Source organism: Xiphias gladius, chromosome 14 (assembly GCF_016859285.1).
Source record: "Xiphias gladius isolate SHS-SW01 ecotype Sanya breed wild chromosome 14, ASM1685928v1, whole genome shotgun sequence".
Taxonomy (NCBI): domain Eukaryota; kingdom Metazoa; phylum Chordata; class Actinopteri; order Istiophoriformes; family Xiphiidae; genus Xiphias; species Xiphias gladius.
The window spans coordinates 17,049,163-17,068,757 of record NC_053413.1 but is presented as its reverse complement, the minus strand read 5'-3'; the positions used below and the strand labels follow the sequence as shown (position 1 = coordinate 17,068,757).

The 19,595-nt window shown below is 39.4% G+C and overlaps 2 protein-coding genes across 3 annotated transcripts in view; one reads left to right on the top strand and one right to left on the bottom strand.

The window, feature by feature from the left end:
* The first annotated feature begins 4,156 nt into the window (after nt 1–4,156).
* On the top strand, nt 4,157–5,472 carry cebpd (CCAAT enhancer binding protein delta). The gene has a single exon (XM_040142788.1). It carries the CDS (start codon nt 4,459–4,461, stop codon nt 5,338–5,340), a length of 882 nt encoding a protein of 293 aa, XP_039998722.1. The 5' UTR covers nt 4,157–4,458; the 3' UTR covers nt 5,341–5,472.
* Nucleotides 5,473–5,764: 292 nt separating this feature from the next.
* spidr (scaffold protein involved in DNA repair) overlaps nt 5,765–19,595 on the bottom strand; it is a 38,779-nt gene continuing 24,948 nt past the window's right edge. The window contains exons 12-21 of one of the 2 annotated variants that reach the window (XM_040144409.1): nt 16,973–17,060; nt 15,631–15,771; nt 15,466–15,525; nt 14,719–14,917; nt 10,190–10,366; nt 8,779–8,872; nt 8,580–8,694; nt 7,326–7,382; nt 6,379–6,433; nt 6,197–6,293 (exon numbers count right to left, since the gene is read on the bottom strand). In XM_040144409.1, coding sequence (XP_040000343.1) covers nt 6,425–6,433; nt 7,326–7,382; nt 8,580–8,694; nt 8,779–8,872; nt 10,190–10,366; nt 14,719–14,917; nt 15,466–15,525; nt 15,631–15,771; nt 16,973–17,060 — 940 coding nt within the window. In that variant the 3' untranslated portion in view covers nt 6,197–6,293; nt 6,379–6,424. Of the gene's footprint in view, nt 6,294–6,378; nt 6,434–7,325; nt 7,383–8,579; nt 8,695–8,778; nt 8,873–10,189; nt 10,367–14,718; nt 14,918–15,465; nt 15,526–15,630; nt 15,772–16,972; nt 17,061–19,595 lie in introns of both variants that reach the window. The other variant, XM_040144408.1, reaches the window with a different exon arrangement.

Below are 19,595 nucleotides of genomic sequence, written 5' to 3'. Positions count from 1 at the left end.
ACATGTAAATATATTTTAAATAAGCAAATAAAAATAAAAACAATAATTTAATTTGTTTTATGACTGCATCACAAACATGGAAACACAATTAAAGATAAATAAGATACACTCAGTGATATGCCTGTACAGTCCAATGAAATCCAGTAAAAATATTCTGTCATAAAGTCCACTTTTAAAATTGCTACAGTGAAAAAGGGAGAAAAAACTAATAATAGAAACACCTCTTAACATAATGTAATCTAGTACAACACCAGCTTTAACTATGACCTCAGTGATAAACATGTCATTTCATTTACACATTTCCAACAACGTCAACAAAAACTGAACATTATCAACTTCCCTAAAGTAGAATTTATGGGAAAACTGTTGTATTGAAATGCAAACGTTTTATCTGCTGGGAAAAACACGTTTAAAGAAAATGTATGCAAAACACAGAGCGCAGTGTGGCTTGGAATGAATTATTCCTGACTACTGAGTGTGGAGCCTCTGCAGAAGGCACACATGTTCAAAAATGATCGTCAATTGTCGAAATTACAGAATTACAATCCAAACACAAGACAGATGATTCATTAAGCCTAATTAGTTTAGAGAAAGCAGTGGAGGTAAGCAGAGAAATATCTCTCCAGAAGTGGGCAGAGTTGGGACATTTACAAAGTAAGTAGACCAAATGCTCTTCATCTTTTTTTTTTTTTTTGCAAAATGAGCAGTTTGAAGACATGTCGACCTCAAATTTATTTAATGATGACTTGCAAGGACACCTGAGTATAATCTTAAAATGCAATTTGACTTCTTTTGGAAATAAAAATGTGCAGAGTCAAAAAGATTTTTTCCTTACTGATGATACAGTGTGTGTTATGTGGCTTTGTCCAGCAGGTACGTTCATTGATCACCATGTGGCGCAGTTTCCATTTAAGACAGGACTGTGAGAGAGGAGAGTACAGCTCACTTCCTAAGAGGACCACGTCGAAGCATTTCCGAGAAGTGTCAGTACATATGTCATTCATGGCGGCTTTTTATAGACAAGATTTTTAGGATAACATCATCAGCAACACTTTGCTCATTACCATAGGAAGTTATCAACCACCTTCAATTTATTGTCTGACTACTATTACTGCACCGTAACATTATTCTGTACAATAAATTACAAAATATTTAAAATAGAGTAGTTTTATAATCTATCAATCTATCCACTGGTAATAAAATATGAATGTGTAATGATGTTAATAACTCAAGATTCCAGGGTAAATAAAGGTTTTTGTAATGTACTAGCAATGAATGTAGCCTACAATTAATATACACAGTCTTCGCTGTCATGCCTTAGTCTGATAAGCAGACTGTATACACTGGTTACCACTATCTATAGAGTAACTTGTTATCAACAACCCTGTATGTTAAGTACACAGTAACAATTTCACCTGTATATGGTTAGTTTCTTGTCCAGCTCATACCTGCATATAATGGCTATACTATATGTTTATGTTTGCTGATATTTGTTTAGCTTATAATCTTTGTTTAGCCATATGTCCGGTTTTCTTTACCTCCGTAAATTTGTTCTCTGTGTTGACGAGGTGGCAAGTAACTAAGTACTTTTGCTACAAAAAGTGCAGTTCTGAAGTACATATTTTTTGAGTTACATGTGCATTCTTGAGTATTTCATTGTTTCATGCCACTTCATCATTCTTCTCCACTATTTGGGGGAAGATAGTGTACTTTTGACTTGACAGACACAGTTCTTTTGGAGTGTAGAAAACGTTGAGATTATAAAATATGATGCTTTGTTGTAGGTTAAACATAAAATATTTTAAACTGGCTCCGCCATGAGAAACTGCAACAGTAAATTGCAGTGTACACATTCATGTATTACTAATCATTACCCAATAATACAATATTTTACACTCTCATGGGCTTTCTTCTGCATTATGAGTAGCTTACTTTTACTTCTGATACTTCAGATACATTTTGCTACGAATAATTCCAGTTTTACGTAAAGAACATCGTCAGTGCTGGACTTTTAGTTGTAACTGAGTATGTTCACAGTGTGTTATTGTGAATTTTACTGAGATAAAGTATCTTAAACGTCTTCCAATACTGCTGAGATATGCCAAACACACTGTAACACGGACTTCTCCTGCCTCTAAAACTCAGAACAAGCATCCGTGTTGACATTCAGTGTACTGAAGTATATGAAGATCTACTGAGAACTGGACGACAAGACCTTGTATGTGTCAACATACTTGGCCAATAAAGTTAATTCTGCATCAGAAAATCAATTATATAATAACATTTTATGCTATTATATTTTAAAATCCGTACAACTACCCTGAATGGTCACATATCCTCATGAAGTACATCAACATGACAGTACTTGCCATTATAAAGTATGAATGCAAGTCTGTAAGATTGACGGCGGCCTGAAAAGGGGGTCCCCTCCCTTACAGCAATTTCATCACCTACTATTTTGTCCATTAGACCACATTTAGGACAGATGTTTATAGGAATGGTAACATCAGGAAAATCAAAAAGGCAGATAAGAAGTGAAGCAGTAGAAAACATAACTAGAAACTGATTTAAAACTGAAGACTAGGACCATACTCTTAACTCTCAATACATGCAATAATAGTAATATGCTGTGCACGAGTTATTGTACGTCTTGTGGATCAAGTATATTGTCCTGTATTGGTGTGGCCAACATGCAATACACGCACAAATCATGTTTCTATTACGTAATAAGTAAATTTCCCCCTAGGGAATTGTCACATAATCCTCACGGCATGATGGTACGTGCAATTTGAAATTAGTAATTAGTGTCTGTGAGATTCATGACATCTGACGACTTTTGAGAACAGTGTTGGAAGTTAACTAGGTACATTTACTCAATTTTTTCCTTAAGGATAACTGTGAGGTACTTTACTTGAGTATTTACATTTTTGGCTTCTTTATACTTCTACTTCACTTCATTATAGATGGAGATATATTTTTCGCTCCACTACTTTTACCTAACAGTTGTTGTTACTTCTCAGATTAAGATTTTTTCAAGCAAAACATGTCATCGGTTTATAAAATGTGATGTATTGTCACAGCTTAAACTACCCAACAGTATATGAAATAGTTACAGTGAGCTCCACCTCCCCTAGCTACAAGACTGCAGTACCACCTATATGTTAATGCATCAATAATAATGATCCAATAATCTATTAATTTCTTTATTTCTGATGATTATTCTGGATGATTGATTATAAGAAAGTTGAGCTGGAACCTTTTGTGTGGCTGATTTTATTTGGGGAGCCTGGGGCAGAAGACAGAGTTCTCCAATTGTAATTTAAAGTAAGAAGTTAAGTTATTGTTTGACAAATGTTTCACCACTGCAACATTTTCAATGTCTTTTTGGTATCTTAACATGGACGGATAATAAAACAATGGGCAAAGGCCCCCCCAAGCCTTCTATACAGGACCCCAGACTGAAAGAGACGCAAAACGGTTTGTAGTCATGTTTTGTCTCTGTTCTTATTTTGTGTCTCCTCGTGGTCATTTTCGGTGTCTTTTTGGTCATTTAGCGTCTCTCTGCAACCATTTTCTGTCTATTTGGTTGTCATGTGTCTCTTTGTCATCGGTATGTGTTTCAGTGACATTTTGCTGGTGAAGCCCGGGGGGGGGGGGGCCCTGACCCTTTGGGCCCCTGGACCTGTTCGGTAATGCATCCATGTGTCTCATGAGTTCATGTGGACTGGGCACTTGGATGAGCGTGACACAACAACTAATTAGCTACAGTAATATACTGTAGGGAACATCCTGCATAACGAGTGCTTTTATTCTATAACTACACTTTGCTGATTGTTCTTCTGTGCTTTTACTGTGTACTTCAACATTTTGAATGCAGGACTTATACTGGTAGTGAAGCATTTTTACAGAATACTTCTTCCACTACCGTTTGAGACAAACGTTTACAGGCGGACAAATTTAAGTTACTTCCAAAACACCCAGAGAAGAGCACACCACACAGTATGTAAACAACTCTGCACCATTCATACGATCATAGTAAAAAAAAAAAAAAAAAAAAAAAAGTGGGTGGCTTGAGCAACCCTCCCCTCTCTCCTCAAATGGGAAGTTAGGGGCCACCACGTGATCTCCGTTTGTACTTGACTGGATCGCGAGAGGGCGGCACGTGTGACGTCAGCGTGGGGAGACGATACAAAACAGTCTGCGAAAGTACAGATGCCTCAGTGGAGTGACAAGGAGTGTTTCAGCAACCCCCCCCCCCCCTGCGACAGGAGCCTGACAGTCAGCACGCAGGGATAAAAGCCAAAAAAGCGGGACTGTTTACAGCAAGGGAGAAAAGGGTCCGCGCTGAAAGAGAGGCATCCGCAGGGTTCTTGTGCGGCAGAGAGCTGGCACGTCCGTGGGCCGCTTTTTAATAAGTGTATTTCCTTTCTAAACCACGTGGACAAGTCGCCAGAGTTCATGTGTGACATATACAGCCTGGACTCCCACTGCGTCTCTCCACAATGCAACATGAGTTGGGCGATGGAGCCTGCTAACTTCTACGAGAGCGCCAAGCTGGGCGGCGCGCCGCAGGGGGTCTGCAAGCCGGGCGGCAGGAGCGACGGAGCGGGCGAGGACGGCACCATGGTGGAGCTGAGCACCGCCCCCGCCATGTACGACGACGAGAGCGCCATCGACTTCAGCCAGTACATCGAGTCGATGACAGCCGTGCCCAACCTGGAGCTGTGCAACGACGAGCTCTTCCTCGACCTGTTCAACACTGTGAAGCAGGAGAAGGCGGACTTCTACAACATGCAGGGCACCGTCCTGCCCGGCGGCATGCAGCAGCTGTCGGCCACCTACACGGCGGAGAGGAAGGCGGACTGCGGGCTGGAGAAGGGGGCGTTCGGCGCGCCCATCAAGCAGGAGTCCGACTGGAGTGACAGCGACATGTCCTCGTCCCTGCCTTCCCAGATCGAGAACTGCGCTCAGACCTCCGTCAGCCTGCCTACGGGACAACCGACTCCCCCGACAACCCCGGAGCCGGTCTCCTCCGTCAGCTCGGCCAAGTCCTCCCCGCGGAAGATCGGGAGGGAGAAGGGGAAGAAGGCGGTGGACCGGCTCAGCGTGGAGTACCGACAGAGGCGAGAGAGGAATAACATTGCAGTGAGGAAAAGCAGGGATAAAGCCAAGAGGCGCAACTTGGAGATGCAGCAGAAGCTGATTGAACTGAGCGCCGAAAACGACAGGCTTCACAAAACTATCGAGCAGCTAACCAGAGAGCTCAGCGGCCTCAGAGATTTCTTCAAGCAGATACCCAACACCTCCTTTGCGGCTCTCTCGAGTGCAGAGAGCCGGTGACAGATGAACTCTTCTATGAACTAAGCTTTTAGGAGACATACCTCAAGAGACATTTTGTTTTTTACCATCTGTACCAGATGTATTTTAAGCTTACCATAATGGCACTGGAAAATATATGTTGTTGCTGCCATATTTTTTGTGGGATTTTCTCTATTAAATTATTTTATCACTGCATTTATATATGATATGATGTTATACCTGATATGGTACATGTTTTATAATTCCAAACTTTGTATAAGAGCCAGAGCATGATCTTTTATATAGTTTGTATGAAACCTTGAAAACATTTTGTTTATGGAATCTACAATAAAATTGCTGAAAATGTGCAGAAATTGCCTGGTCTATGAGTAATCTTTGCATAAAGCTGGAGTGTTTTCTCACAAACAGTCAGAAAGTGCAACAGGAAATAGAAATTTAAGTCAGCAAAAATATGTTTATTGACACAGTGTCAGTGATCTTAAATACAGAGGTAGATGACATGTTTGGAAAAAGGTTTTTAGACCACTTAAACATGTGTTTACACTCAAAAGTTCTCTCCTGAAAGTCACATCCAAGTTAAGGAACCACGTGGGCCACTTTGACAGACTGCATGCCACTGGTCTACCCTTGGGCTGTCAACTCCTGGTCCACAGGATCACATATCATTAACACAAACAAGACCTTGTCTTCTTGCAGCCTGTTCACTTCAGCGCAGCCTCAAGCTGTCAGGGAGGCCTTCAGTGGGGAGGAGAGGGGGCTGAACTGGCTCAGACCAAGGCCTAGTGTGCATGCAGAACCTTGGAGCCAGCTGAAGCCTGAGGATTGATATCATTAGCTACTTGCCCTGACAGCCTTTAGAGCCAGATTTCTTCCAGGCCGATCCAGAGGGACGGTTTCCTGGTGACGACTCGGACGTAAACGGCAAGGGGGCCCACCTCTTTTCCCAAGACGCTCTCCACATCGTAACCTGGGAACTGAGACACAGTCCACGATCAAAAAGACTCACTGCTGGCACAGTGAAACACACAAGTTCAGACTTTATTTACTACTTGTTTAGACCATTTCAGGCTTGAAAACTCGTCTCCTCCTCTTCAAATTATCTCTTCTACTGCAGCTGCACATGACAAAAAAAACAAAACAAAAAAAAAAAACCTTTGATGATGATGTTGCTGTGGTTGCAAAAATATTTGAGTGCACTTAAGACCCTGACCTTTGCACTCTTCATATTGGTCAGCATTAATTCTGTTGATTTAAGAATTTATTCAGCACTCACGAGCTCCCCTGAGAGAGACCATTAATGTCTACTTAGTACATTAATTCTGCGACCAATGATCATTTTAAATCATCGAATAATCTGCAGATTCTTCTTCAACTAATCGTTTTGTCTATAAAAGCCAGAAAAAAAAATGGCCTGTTACAATTCCCCATAGACTAAGTTGACACCTTTAACCATCTTGTTTTGTCTGACCAACAGTCCAAGACCTAAAGAGATTCAGTTTACCGCCTTGTGTGACAAGAAAAGCATCAGATCCTCATATGTGAGAAGTTACAAACAGGACATTTTTACTTAAAAAGCGACTAAAACAATTAATTGATCATTATTATAGCTGCAGACTTTTTGTCAATTGACTAAACATCGCAGCTCTATAGTAACAATGTATTTGTGTGATTTTCATCATGCTCCGCAACTTGTAGGTTATAGGGAAAGTAAATCACAATATTTCCAGTGGTAAAACTGCAGGCTAAAGAAAATAAACAAACAAACAAACAAAAAATAAATAAATAAATCACTGAATACAGAAAGATTATGACTGTGTTTTGGTAGAAAATTCCTTCAACTGCATCAATGACCAGCATGACTCAAGAGATTTTTTGTTCATTACAGAACAGAGCTTAATCACCCTGACATGAACAGACAACTGTGCTCTCAGGACATATTGACAGAAGATCAATGCACCACGCACTTCGGCCCAGTGTCACGTAACAGTTTGTAAACGCAAGCCTACCTCATTACCCTCCAGTGCTGCGGTGTTCAGAATGGACATGATCGTCTTTTTCTGCAGCTGCCGGGGAGATCAGAAAGAGTGGAGCCATTAATGTCTTTTTAATTAACGCCTGAATGTCGTAAATAAAGAAGATTTGAAATGCTGAACCAAACATACTGTGGTCTCCAACAGACTGACAGAGGGAGTTGAAATATCAGATAGCTGATAAGAAGAACACTGACAATTTTATCAGCTCACCTAAGTTTTCTGACAAAAGTCACACCAGGTTTTCTATAAGAGAAATGCCAATATGCAAATGTGTGCACAGAATGTGAATTTTATCTTTAAAAGTCAATAAAAAGTCTGAAGAGTCACTACAGAAGAGCACACAGGGAGCATGAGAGGATTCCATGTTTGGCTCAAGGACACTTCAACAGGTTTCAACAAGGTTCGAACTGAGCTCCCTGATTACTGCACCACCCTCCTTCCCTGCTGCCTTTGTACTGTCATACTTTTTATATTTAAAAAAAAAAAAAAAAGAAAAAAAAAATCATACTATTTCCCTTTGTATCTGCTTAAAGCAACAGTTCAACATATTAAGAAAAACACTTATTCGCTTAGATTAGCATAAACACTGGGGGAAAACAGCCAGCCCGGCTCTGTCTGGTGACAAAATCCGCCTACCATGCCCCTAAATCTCACTGACTAACACATTACATTTCATCTGTTTAATCCATGCAAAAGCCAAAATGTAAAAACAGTCTGAAACAAGGGGTTTGTTCCAGACTATTTCACGGCTCCGAACAGTTGTCAAGAAACCTGCAAAGACTCCAGTAAGTCAATGGTCCCAGCTAAGAAATAGTCCAGCACACAACCCCCTGTAAGATGTCAAAATGTCACTTTTACATTTTGGTTTAGTGCAGTTTAAATAAACTAGATATTACATATTAATCAGTGATCATCAGAGGTGCTGGTGGGTAGTTTTTCTCCAATCTTTATGCTATGCGAAGCTAACCGTCTCCTGTCTGTAGCTTCGTATTTTGCGTACAGACATGAGAGTGGTATCAATCTTCTCAACTCACTCTCAGGGAAAAAAGCAAACAAATGTATTTTCCAAAATACTGAACAATTTTTGTGAACACGTCAGTTGCACAGTGTAAAATAATGTGTCATTAGCCCTAAACATTTTGATTTTTGAAGCTAGATTCACCACACAAAAGATTTCAAACAATGCATTGGGGTGCATACTTAAAAACACCGAAACAGTGTTCTCACCTTAACCTTTAAAGTGCAATCGCTTAATGAAGAAGAGCTCAGAAACACTTCCATTTGAATCTTTGTGTCTGGCTTGTCCACCGCTGACTTACAAGAAACACAGCGAAAGTTTTGACTGTGGAAAGAAAACTAAAATATTAAGTTCTGATTTGCCGTGATGATTAAAGTTCAGCTATTCTAATTGATTTTGAAAACTTACGGCCTTTCAGCTAACATCTCTAAGTCGTCACTTCCACAGTAATTGCAGGTAGGCCAGGAATAAGCTGTGTTCTCATCCACACCAACTATCACCCCTGCAAGAGATAAAGCTGTTAAAATCAACATTAACGTACAAAATCACCCTTGATCAAAAACAATACAAACTACACTTTTTTAACATGACTTTAGTTTATTCTCTAGTGACAAACTGCTTACGTTTAAGTTTAATTTTATTTACACTTCTTGCCGTTTTCAACTGGTGAATGCCAAAGGAAGAACACTGAGGCCTGACTAGAAGAAACACTGATAAATGATCTACGCATACGTTTCAAAGTTTGTGTATGTTTGTGACAGGGTGTAAGAGATAACTCAGCCCTTTCATTTTTATCTGAGATTTGCATTGATAAATGCAGCAGAGACGTTACTCCCTCCCTAAACACCATCTCACTTGACAACTAGAGTCGTTGTCCCACAAACACAAATATTGGACCTATAATAAGATACTGAATTTTAGACTGATAAATTGTTCTTGTACTTTCCGGTCTGAGGCTTTTTCCACTGGTAATTTCCAGAAGACACTATTTGCACACAAGTGCAAAAGATAATATAATTGTTTTATTTTTTTTCAGCCACCTGACCAAACATGTACAGCCAGAGGGGCCAGAACCACGAGGGTTCACAGTTTGATCTATGCCCTCGACTGCGACATGAAGTCGACAGATGCAGATTACTATCTGATTTAAGGCTGCTCTTTCCTGCAGCACATTTACATACATAGTTCAAAAGCTTCAAATAATTTAAAGAAAGAAATCAAGGCCTTTTAACAGTTGCCTGAAGAAAATGAGATAAAAGCAGCAAAGTAGTTCATCGATATTTAAATGAACACTGCAAAAAGTCAAGTTCCTTTGACATAAAGGTGTGGCAATTTATGTTTGATGTTAGCAAACATTAAAGAGCTTAAAAATGTAAAGAAACAATGCTGCTTGCATGCACAAGAGGCTTGGGGGAAACACTGCAATGGGCCTCCACACTAGCTTCTTTTCCCATTATGCTGCCCTCAACTGAAGTTTAAAGGGAGCAGGCATGTTAATTTCAATGAAAAATGACATGGGAATTGACATAAATCCAACAATATTTCATGTGTTTTTATTTCCTAAAGTCCCAAACAATGCCAGCCTGAGGACAGTGAATAAGAAACAGAAGAAAGCAATGCCTTAAAGCCACATCAATGCCCCTTGCTGAGCTTTAAACTCATATATGAAAATGAAACGATAGGAAAAAAAACAAACAAAAAAAACAAGTGTTTTTTTTTTCCTCTGAGAAAAGAGCACATGCGGCATGTTCTGCAGGAATCACTTCAGATGAGACGACTTACATGAAAACCACAAGACTCAGTGAAAGGGGGAACTGACCTGCGAGAGTACAGAGGGAGTTGGGTGTGGTCTCCAGACTCACGGGATCCAGTCTCACAGGTCGGGGCAGGGTCTTCAACTGTGAAAGTAACTCCGGCCTGGTTGTGGACTGGAGGCTGCCTTCAGGCTCAACACAGCACAGCTCAACAACTGACTGCTCCACACACAGGAGGACGCCTACAAGTTGAAATTAAAACGTAATTACAAATGAAATGTGTATAAACAATCTAGAGTAGTGACTGTGCTCATCCCCAAACCAGCAGACTAGAGAGGGTGCAGAGGTTGAAGAAGTACACAGATCCTTTAAACAGTAGTAGTAGTGGAAAGTAACAAAGTACATTAACTCAAGTACTGTACTTAAGTACAGTACTTGAGATATTTGTACTTTACTTGAGTAATTCTATTTTATGTTTCTTTATACTTCTTCTCCACTACATTTTTGAGGCAAATATTGTACTTTGTACTTCACTACATTTAACAGCCTTAGGTACTAGTTACTTTGTAGATTCAGATTATTAAGACAAAATATGAAGTTTAAGTGTAGGGTATTTAATCTTATGTATAATTAAAAACAAAGATTTACACATTATAATGTCCCAGTGAAGTCGAACCTATGACCTCTTGGATATTAAATATTATCACTTCATAATTTTATCATATTAGACGTTTGTGTGAGTCCAAGTGAACGTTTGTGGCAAATTTGAAGAAATTCCCTCAAGGCGTTCCTGAGATATATGGCGTTTACAAGAATGGGATGGATGGATGGACTGACAACCTGAAAACAAAATGCCTCCGGCCACCGCTGTCACTAGCACAGAGGCATAACCAGATTGTGAGACTTCATAAAGATGGGAGAGGGTACAAGCGCATCAGCAGGGTACTGAACATAAGCTAAAACACAGTTGCACCAGTGGTTAGGTGGTACAGGAAGAGTCATACTACCACTAACAGAAGGTGCAGCCTTGCACTGAAAAACAGACGGGTAAGTGCTTCTGACTTGGCACAAGGATTATCTGTGAAAATCGGTGTTTCAGTGACTGATCAGACGGTGTGAAGGACATTGATCAAGTCAACCTCTGCGGACAGAGTCCAATAAGAAAACCATTGCTCACAAGGGAGATGACATTTATAGATGGCACTATGAATGCAAGCTTGTAAACCAAAATACTGAATGAAAAGACGACTTCCAGTCTCAGGAAGCTTGGCCGTAGAGGAATTTTCCAATGTCCCAATGATCTCAAACAAGAAAGAAGAAAAAAGTGAGAACTATGACCTGGCCAAGTGTGTCCTCTGACTTGAATCCAATCGAAAACCTTTGGAGGATTTTAAAGCAAAAGCTAGAGCAAAAGAACGACTCCAGCAAAGAGCAGCTGAAAAAAATCATCTGTGAAGAATTGCAGAACATCTCCCAACAGATTTGACTGTTATCATCCATGTCCAGGAGAATCGAATCTGTCATCAAAAGTAAAGGCGGACATACAAAATATGAAAAAATAAATAAATAAAAGAATGGATTCTCACTAATGAAGGATGTACTGACTTCTGTTGCAGTTGGTTCTTTAATATGGACTTTTCATTATATTTAATTAATCAATTTGATTAGTTAATTTGTGTTTTTCAAATTAATTAGCTTTGTTTTTCTTGGGCTACAAACAAACAAACAAACAAAAAAAATTGTTTTAAGTGGACAAGATTTGTAATTACTTAAGATTTTAGTGAAACTGATCCAGGGGGTTTACTCAGTTTTATTTTATACTGTATATACTACTCTCAGATGGATCATTCTAAATCATTATTTCTTTTACTTTTGGTACTTTAAGTATATTTTGATGCTAGTACTTCTGCACTTTTACTTAAGTAAAATTCCGAATGGATGACTTTTAGTTATTGATTTAGCACTGCACTTCTATAACACTGCCGCCAGCCTCAAGCAGAGATGAGGACAAGGCTGCAGAGGGTTACTAAACTCACGTCTTTTTAATTCGTGGCGGAGCTGGTTTTAACTACTTTTTATAATGTTGGGGAGATTAATTCAGTTGTACCATAACCTCTTCTGAATATATCTGCTGGGTCGTGATGATTAATGTGGCAGGACAGAAGAAAAAACAAAAGTTCTGCTACACAAATGTGTATTCATTTTTTGGAGCTTTTTCTAGTCTTTGATGTTTTCTGAAATATTGGATTATTTTACCTCTTTGGGCCTTGAACAGTTGTTTTAAATGAAACCATGTGAGAAGTTTCGAAGAGAAATGTCTCTTTGGTGGAACTGCTAACAACTCAGAGACATGTGAGATGTGACAAAGGGCCCCAGCCAGAGTCTTCTTGTATTTTTTGTGAAGAGCCAAAAAAAGGCTGTGAAACACTGGTTTAATCTTTATTGTATAAGCTTATCATATGTTTTGTATGTGAATGGTTTAACTACTAAGTAACTAGTGGTGGAAAGTAACCAAGTTAATTTCCTGAAGTACTGTACTTAAGTACAATTTTGAGGTATTTTTCTATTTCAAGTTTTAGATGTTGAAGACAACCCTCCCACAATCTGTCTGCCAGCATTTTTTGCCTTGCTGTGTTTTTACCCTGCAGTGAGACAAACCATCTCCTTTGTCTCATTGTTTTGCTGCAGCATACAACATACAAACACCATACTTACACTCATCTACACACACTACTGACTTCTGCCCTGTTTACATACCTCATAGTTATATTTAACCATTTTGGTTATTTTGGTTCAATAAATTACTTTTTGTATCCTAATTCTATTTGTGGCCTCTCTTTTTGTTGCCAGCGTTGAGCCAGGTGGTAAACCACAAAAGAGACATCAAACTTTGCAAACTATCTCATCTGAATAACCGTTCAAATTATCCAATATTTCGCATTAAAACCAAAGTTAGAGAAAAGTTTTAAAAAATGAACACAAATTTTGTTTCTTCTTTCCTACCTCATCAATCATCTCATGACCCCTCACATTTATCTGGTGACCATTTTGAGAGGCCCGAACGCTAGGTTGGGGACTAAATATCTACTGTTACTTTGTATAAAAGTAGTTAAAACCAGCTCCACCTGTAGCTACAACAGCAAAAGGCCACTTACACATTTATCCATCAATATTAAATAGGTACTGCATACTTAAACATGTTGTTTGAGCTGTAAACTAAATGATATGACTACACTGTGATGCAACACATCATTGCTGCTGTTGATATTGAAATTTTTTCCAAAGTTACATATAAAAAAAAAAATTTAAAAAAAAATAATCGGCATTTCATGAGTTGACAGTGGCTCAAAACACCACATACTGTTTTAAATCATCCTGAAGGCCAATGCTGACATAGTGTCAACCATTTGCGACTTCTTTATATCATGAAATTTATATATAAAGAGAATGATAACACCCTCTAATCAGAGGTTGGCAGCCCAACTCCCCCAGCACCAGTCCTTCATGGGGAGTCCGTGAAACTGCACTCATTTTCAAATATATACTGATCAAATCTCATCATTCACAGGAGTTTAAGCTATTCTTTTCTAAAACTCTACTGAGTATTTTTCATTTTTTGTGCAATGGATCGGACTCATGCTTTTCACGGCTGTTGAAGCACCACCAGGCTGCATTCTTTCCCTTCAGACCCTCATATGGCTCGGCAGTGGTTGCAGATGGCAGCAGTTCCCTCGATAGCAACACACTGCGATTTATGTTTGTAATCCGCATTTTTCGTGAGAGTGCTATTCTAACTACATGCTCGGCTCCGAGAGCTACGGCTTCGGGTATTACTGGGGCCGGAGCCAACAGCTGGAACCAATACGGCCCGGGACCACCATGGTCCTCCACCACACTAATGTCCGCCTCAGGGGATTCTGGAGGGGAAAAGACCTCTACTTCCAATGAACCCCCTAGCATAAGAGCCTTGTGTCACTGAGCAAGTCCTGCCTCACACACCCACGCCCAACACTCCCATTGTCAGCCCCTCCAAACCTCTTGCCCACTGTTTAGCAATTTTTCAAAATTATGGTGTGGGTGGAGTGAGGCTCAGAGCTGGGGATGAAGTTAAACTTTAACTATCTAAAAATGTCATATATAACAACATATCAGTCAGAGGGAACATATTACTGCACTACCACTACTTTTACTGATAATATTTTGGTACTTTTGATTGATTAAAATTTTAAATGCAGGACTTTTACTTATAATTGAGAATTTTTACATTGTGGTACAATTATTTTTCCTTAACAGAGGTGAGTACTTCTTCTACCACTGCAAGTAACTAGTAAGTGTAGCTGTCGCATGGATATATTAATGGAGTAAAAAGTACAATATTTCCCTTTGAAATGTAATGGAAGAGAAGTATAAAGTAGCAGAAAATGGAAACTAAATATTACAGGTGGCCCAGAATTATACTTGAGTAAATGTACTTATTTACTTTCTACCACTGTTGGGGTGACTGCTGCACACAGTTCTATAAAATAGAACAGTTTATGAGACGGTGGTTGAATGGCGTACCAGGTCAAAATAAACCATGCTATGTTGTATCTACCATGTTCTTTGATGGCATCTCTGAACGACATGAGACAGGCAGGGGGTGAATGTAGTGCTTCGAGGACAGAGGAAGTGAGCACACAGGAAGTGCTCACACACAGGGCCACTGTTCGCCTGCATGGCCTTTCGGGCTGCTCCTCTTGAAGACTAGGGTCTGTCAGCATCAACCAAACCTCACCCTGGCCTAAATCGCTGCTCTGAAGTCGAAACAGAAAAGGCAGAAGACAGACACAAAAGAACACAGACGGAGAATTACTTAGAAACACAGAATGACCTAGAAAGAGAAAAATTAAAAAGGAAACATTACATAACAAAAGCTTACAAAGCAAAAATATGACCCAAACTGTCATTTCTGCTTTGAAGAGATTATTCATTCAACAAGCTGCACACTTTGCTGGTTTACTAGTGCAACAACATTAAACATTAAAAAGTATCTGTGTTACAGTTGTGTGAGCATGTGGCAAAGTCCACCAATTTGTTCTGAGCAGCTATCTCATCTTGGTCAAAGCTTAAAGGTCGAACCAATCAATGGTAAAGAACGCCCGGGCCTGAAAGATTGTCATACACACAGTGATATGAACGCTGCTCTCAACGTCAGAGCTGAAATTTTATCAGTTCGTTGGTTCCAATGATCTCAAAAGGACGACCGAAGAACTCCAGAAGACACAATGTTTGTTCTGCTCATTTGGCTTAAGTCAAATTAAATCAGTGTTTCTATGGCAGAAGAAAAAAAGACAAAAAATACCTGCATTCTCTTGTATATAACAGTGGCAACAAAACTGCAGCGACAGGTTTTCATCTCACTCTGAAAAATGAAAAAAACCAAAACCGTTTGAGATCGACTTACTGAAGATAAGTTATCTCAATGTGCAGCAAATTTTTAAATTTATTGTATGTGTGTGCTGTTCACCTGCAGTATGTCTCGTAAGGTTCGTACTGTGGGGGGAAGGTAAAGTGTGGACACAGTCTCCCCCTCAGTGGGTTCAACAGAGGTCTCCTGACCTGAGAGCAGGTAGCAGAAACTCAGAGCTGGACCTGCAGGTCTGCTCTCCTATAAACAAAGGACACTCGTAAATACTCTCCATGTAAAAGAAACCACACTGATTCTCACATTTGTATCAAACCAGCTTGTAAATGAGCATTATTTCTCAAAATGAGAAAATTGTTTCCTCTCAGATCTTCATAGACATACTTTTCTATAGTGGCTCTGAGAGCTCAACCCACTGCATGTAAAGAAAACATGCAAACATGTTTTCCAGCGTACTTTTCACTCCTTTAAAAAATGCTGCAAGGTGTTGTATCTTGGGTTTTGTCTTTTTGCAGATGTTGTGTAAGTTGCAGTGCACTGAGGTCTCAGGCCCAGCTCACTTTTCAGCGCTTTACAACAGTTTGACATCTCACCCATGATCTTTGAATATGAGCAGCAATGGAACATTTTTGTTTTAGTAGCGGGGGGACGCAATGTTAGCCTGGTTCCAACCATCTAAATCATTACCCACATCTTAGATTTTTCTCAGCGATTTATGGAGGTCTAACGTCTCATGCAAGCCTGACGAACCTTTCCCCCCGAAGGAGAAACAATCGACCAATCACAGCTTTGTAGGCGGGATTAAGAATGAGGATATCATTTTCCTTCAAAACTAGCAGGATACATAAATCCTAGATTAAATCGAACCTGTTTTACAGGCTGTTTTTGACATAGAGAAATAACAAATCTTAAACTCTGTCAGTGAAATAAAGTTAATCACCTCCCTGCTAGGAATCAGCTAACAATGATCCTGATTTAACTGAGTGTAGTAACGTTCGTGTTACAGCTGTGACAATAATCGATTAGTCGATTGACAGAAATGTCATCTGCAATTTTGATAGTTGATTAATTATTTAAGTATTTATTTTGGCAGACATACCAAACATCATTTAGTTACAGCTTATGAATTGTGAAGATTTGATTTTTTTTTTTTTTTTTTAAATGTGATAATAAACTCAATATTTTTATGGTCAGACAAAATAAACTATTTGATTAGGGCTGCAACTATCGGTTATTTCCTTGATTAATAGTTTGGTCTATAAAATGTCTGAAAATACTGAAAAATGTGTGTCACAATTTCCTAAAGACTTTTTCTGACTTATTTTGTTTGACCTAAAACCCAAAGATGTTCAGTTTAAAGTGTCACAAAAAGCAGAAAATCTTCACAATTAAGAGGCTGAAAGCAATGAAGGCATTATTGCTAGAAGAAATGACAATACAGTACATTGGATGTGCTTGGTGTGTTTCCATGATCTTTGAGAGGCATCACTGGGGGCCAGAGACTGTCGATCAAGCTGAAAAGCCTGATGCGCCTGAGAGTGAGACACATAAAAGGAAAAAAGAGTAAGGAGGGAGGCACTGAAAAAAAACAGAGGGCGGGGGGGTCGGACCGGTTACTAAGGAACTTCAGTGAGGAGATTGAGACCTTTCACAGCCAGTTTCACTTCCACAGAAACACGAATCTGTTAAGACAGAGCTTGTTTTAACGTACTGTAAAATGAACAGAGCATGCTTGGGCTGGTAGAGCAGATACACACAAAAACAGTTTTCACAAACAGGTTTTGAGATACTGAAGGCTGGGAAAACAGTTCACACCCTATGTAAATCACTTTATGATTGTGGTGCAAAACTAACAAAGTTTAGAAAACCAGCGACAAGTGATTTTAAATGGCCACAATTATAATGCTTGATTCGTAATATTTGCCTTCTGTCACCACATTCCTTATCTCAGAGATGACAAGTTGATCATACTCATGCTTTCATGATGTTTTGTTTCATCATCGAACTGATACTGGCAGGAAGGAGTTAATAATTAAAAGCGGAAAAAGCGGAGAGTGGCAACTCCGACAGGACCGTCAATATCTTGATTCATCGTCTCTTTTCTAAGAAGTACCTGCTGAGTTCTGGGTGGCCGGTCAGTGCTACTTACTCATCATCCATGTGGGCGCTGTAATATCAGCCAGTGGTTAACAGCCTGTTAGTCAGCCTGTAATCACAGAGTTTCTTTGTATGGAACTGGTTCTTCAGCCCATTCAAGTCCAGTGAGGCCTGCTCAAAGATGAGTAGCGACAAACTAACAGGACTCATTCAACACGCTGTGATTCTGATACTGAGCTTATATGTTTGTTTAGCAAACATTTAAGCACATTTGTGGGTCACAGGTGTGGTTTGTGCTGGTTAGTTATCTTCAAGTCTCACCCTCCATCCTTACAGTTACCACGTTTTATCTTCTATTTAGTTTGCACACCTCCGAGAATATGCTACTTCCGTTGAAAATCACTCCTTCCCATAATGGTAATATTGACAGAGCACACCACTCACACAGGTGACAGGGTGACTTTTAATCATTTGTTTAGAAACAAATATTCAGCTAATAGTTGCATGGGGTGAGGGAAAGTAGTAACCCTAGCAGTTGTGCAGCTGGAGCCACAGAGTTTTTGACATTTTAGCTTGACGGGTGGCTGGGGCAACTCGATGAAACACTTAAACCCCAATTAAAAAATGTATAGGTATGGTTTGTATTTATGGGCTTTATCTTTTTCTTGTATAATGTTACTTCCCCTTGACTAATCTAATGGTTATGAAACTTCTGTACTGTCTTTCTAACTGTTTTGGTTTGTTTTGTTTTAGGGTTTTTTGTGCATGTTTATTATAATTATCTGTACATATTTTATAAGTTTGTGTTTACAGAAACTAAACATAATAAATCAATTTAAAAAAATGTTTAGAAACGCCACATCCTTCCAAAACTTATATTGTTAAAGGTATACTGTAGTTGATAGGCTTATTGGCTTTAATATTGAGTTAGATGAGATGGTTGATGCCACTCTGACGTTTATAAGTTAGATATGAAGTGGCAGTTAGCTTAGCTTAGCTTAGCATTAAAACTGGAAACGGGGAAACCTCTAGCCTAGCTCCTTTCAGAGGAAACAAAAACCACCTACCCGCACTGCTTCAGACCACTAATTATTATGTGTGTTACCATTTCTTGGCTGGCTGCAATGACTTTGTGAAGTCTTGTTGTTACTTTGTGGTTAATTACTGAGTTTCAGCAGGCGTTCATGTTTAAACAACCTAAGGGGTTGCACTGGTCGGGGTATGTTGCCTCAGGTACTGGTGAGGTAATTAAATGCTATCCAAGAAGTCCAGTTTGAGTAACAAGGCTTATCAGACGCCAAAATACTGCACGGCAGTTTATTAAACTGAGTCAGGATTTTATAACTCTGGAAAGTTATCACAACGACAGTTATTTTATGTTTCATTCTAACGTCTACAGGTTAAACATGTTAAAAAGTTAATCTACCAGCGCTTCACAGGATGACATTGCATTTTTCGACGGACATCACTATGCAGCGGCCCCATCCAAATGAATGGGGGGGGGGGGAGTGTTTTTTCATGCATTGCTGATTCGAATGTGGCCTTTACCGCTTGCTGTGGCATGAAAAAGTTGGGTACCCCTGCTCAAAATTTCTGTTACTGTGAATAGAAGATGAACTGATCCCCAAAAGGCACAAGGTTAAAGTTGAAACATTTTTTTCATTATTTTAAGCAAGATTATTGTATTATTTTTGTTTTGTACAATTTTTGAGTGAAAAAAAGGAAAGGCGCACCATTGGTTGTAGCTTCATATTTAACAGACATTAGGGTGGTATCAATCTTCTTATCTAACTCTTGGCAAAAAGCAAATTTCCCAAAATTACATAGTATTCCTTTAAGGTATGGATTATTAGAATATGCTTAGAAGTCTAGTAGTACAGGAGTTTCTAAGAAACCGGGGGGGGGGTGTGAATGCCTGTTTTATCCCAACCGGCACCACGTGTTTTTCCACTTGAGCTAATAAGACGGCC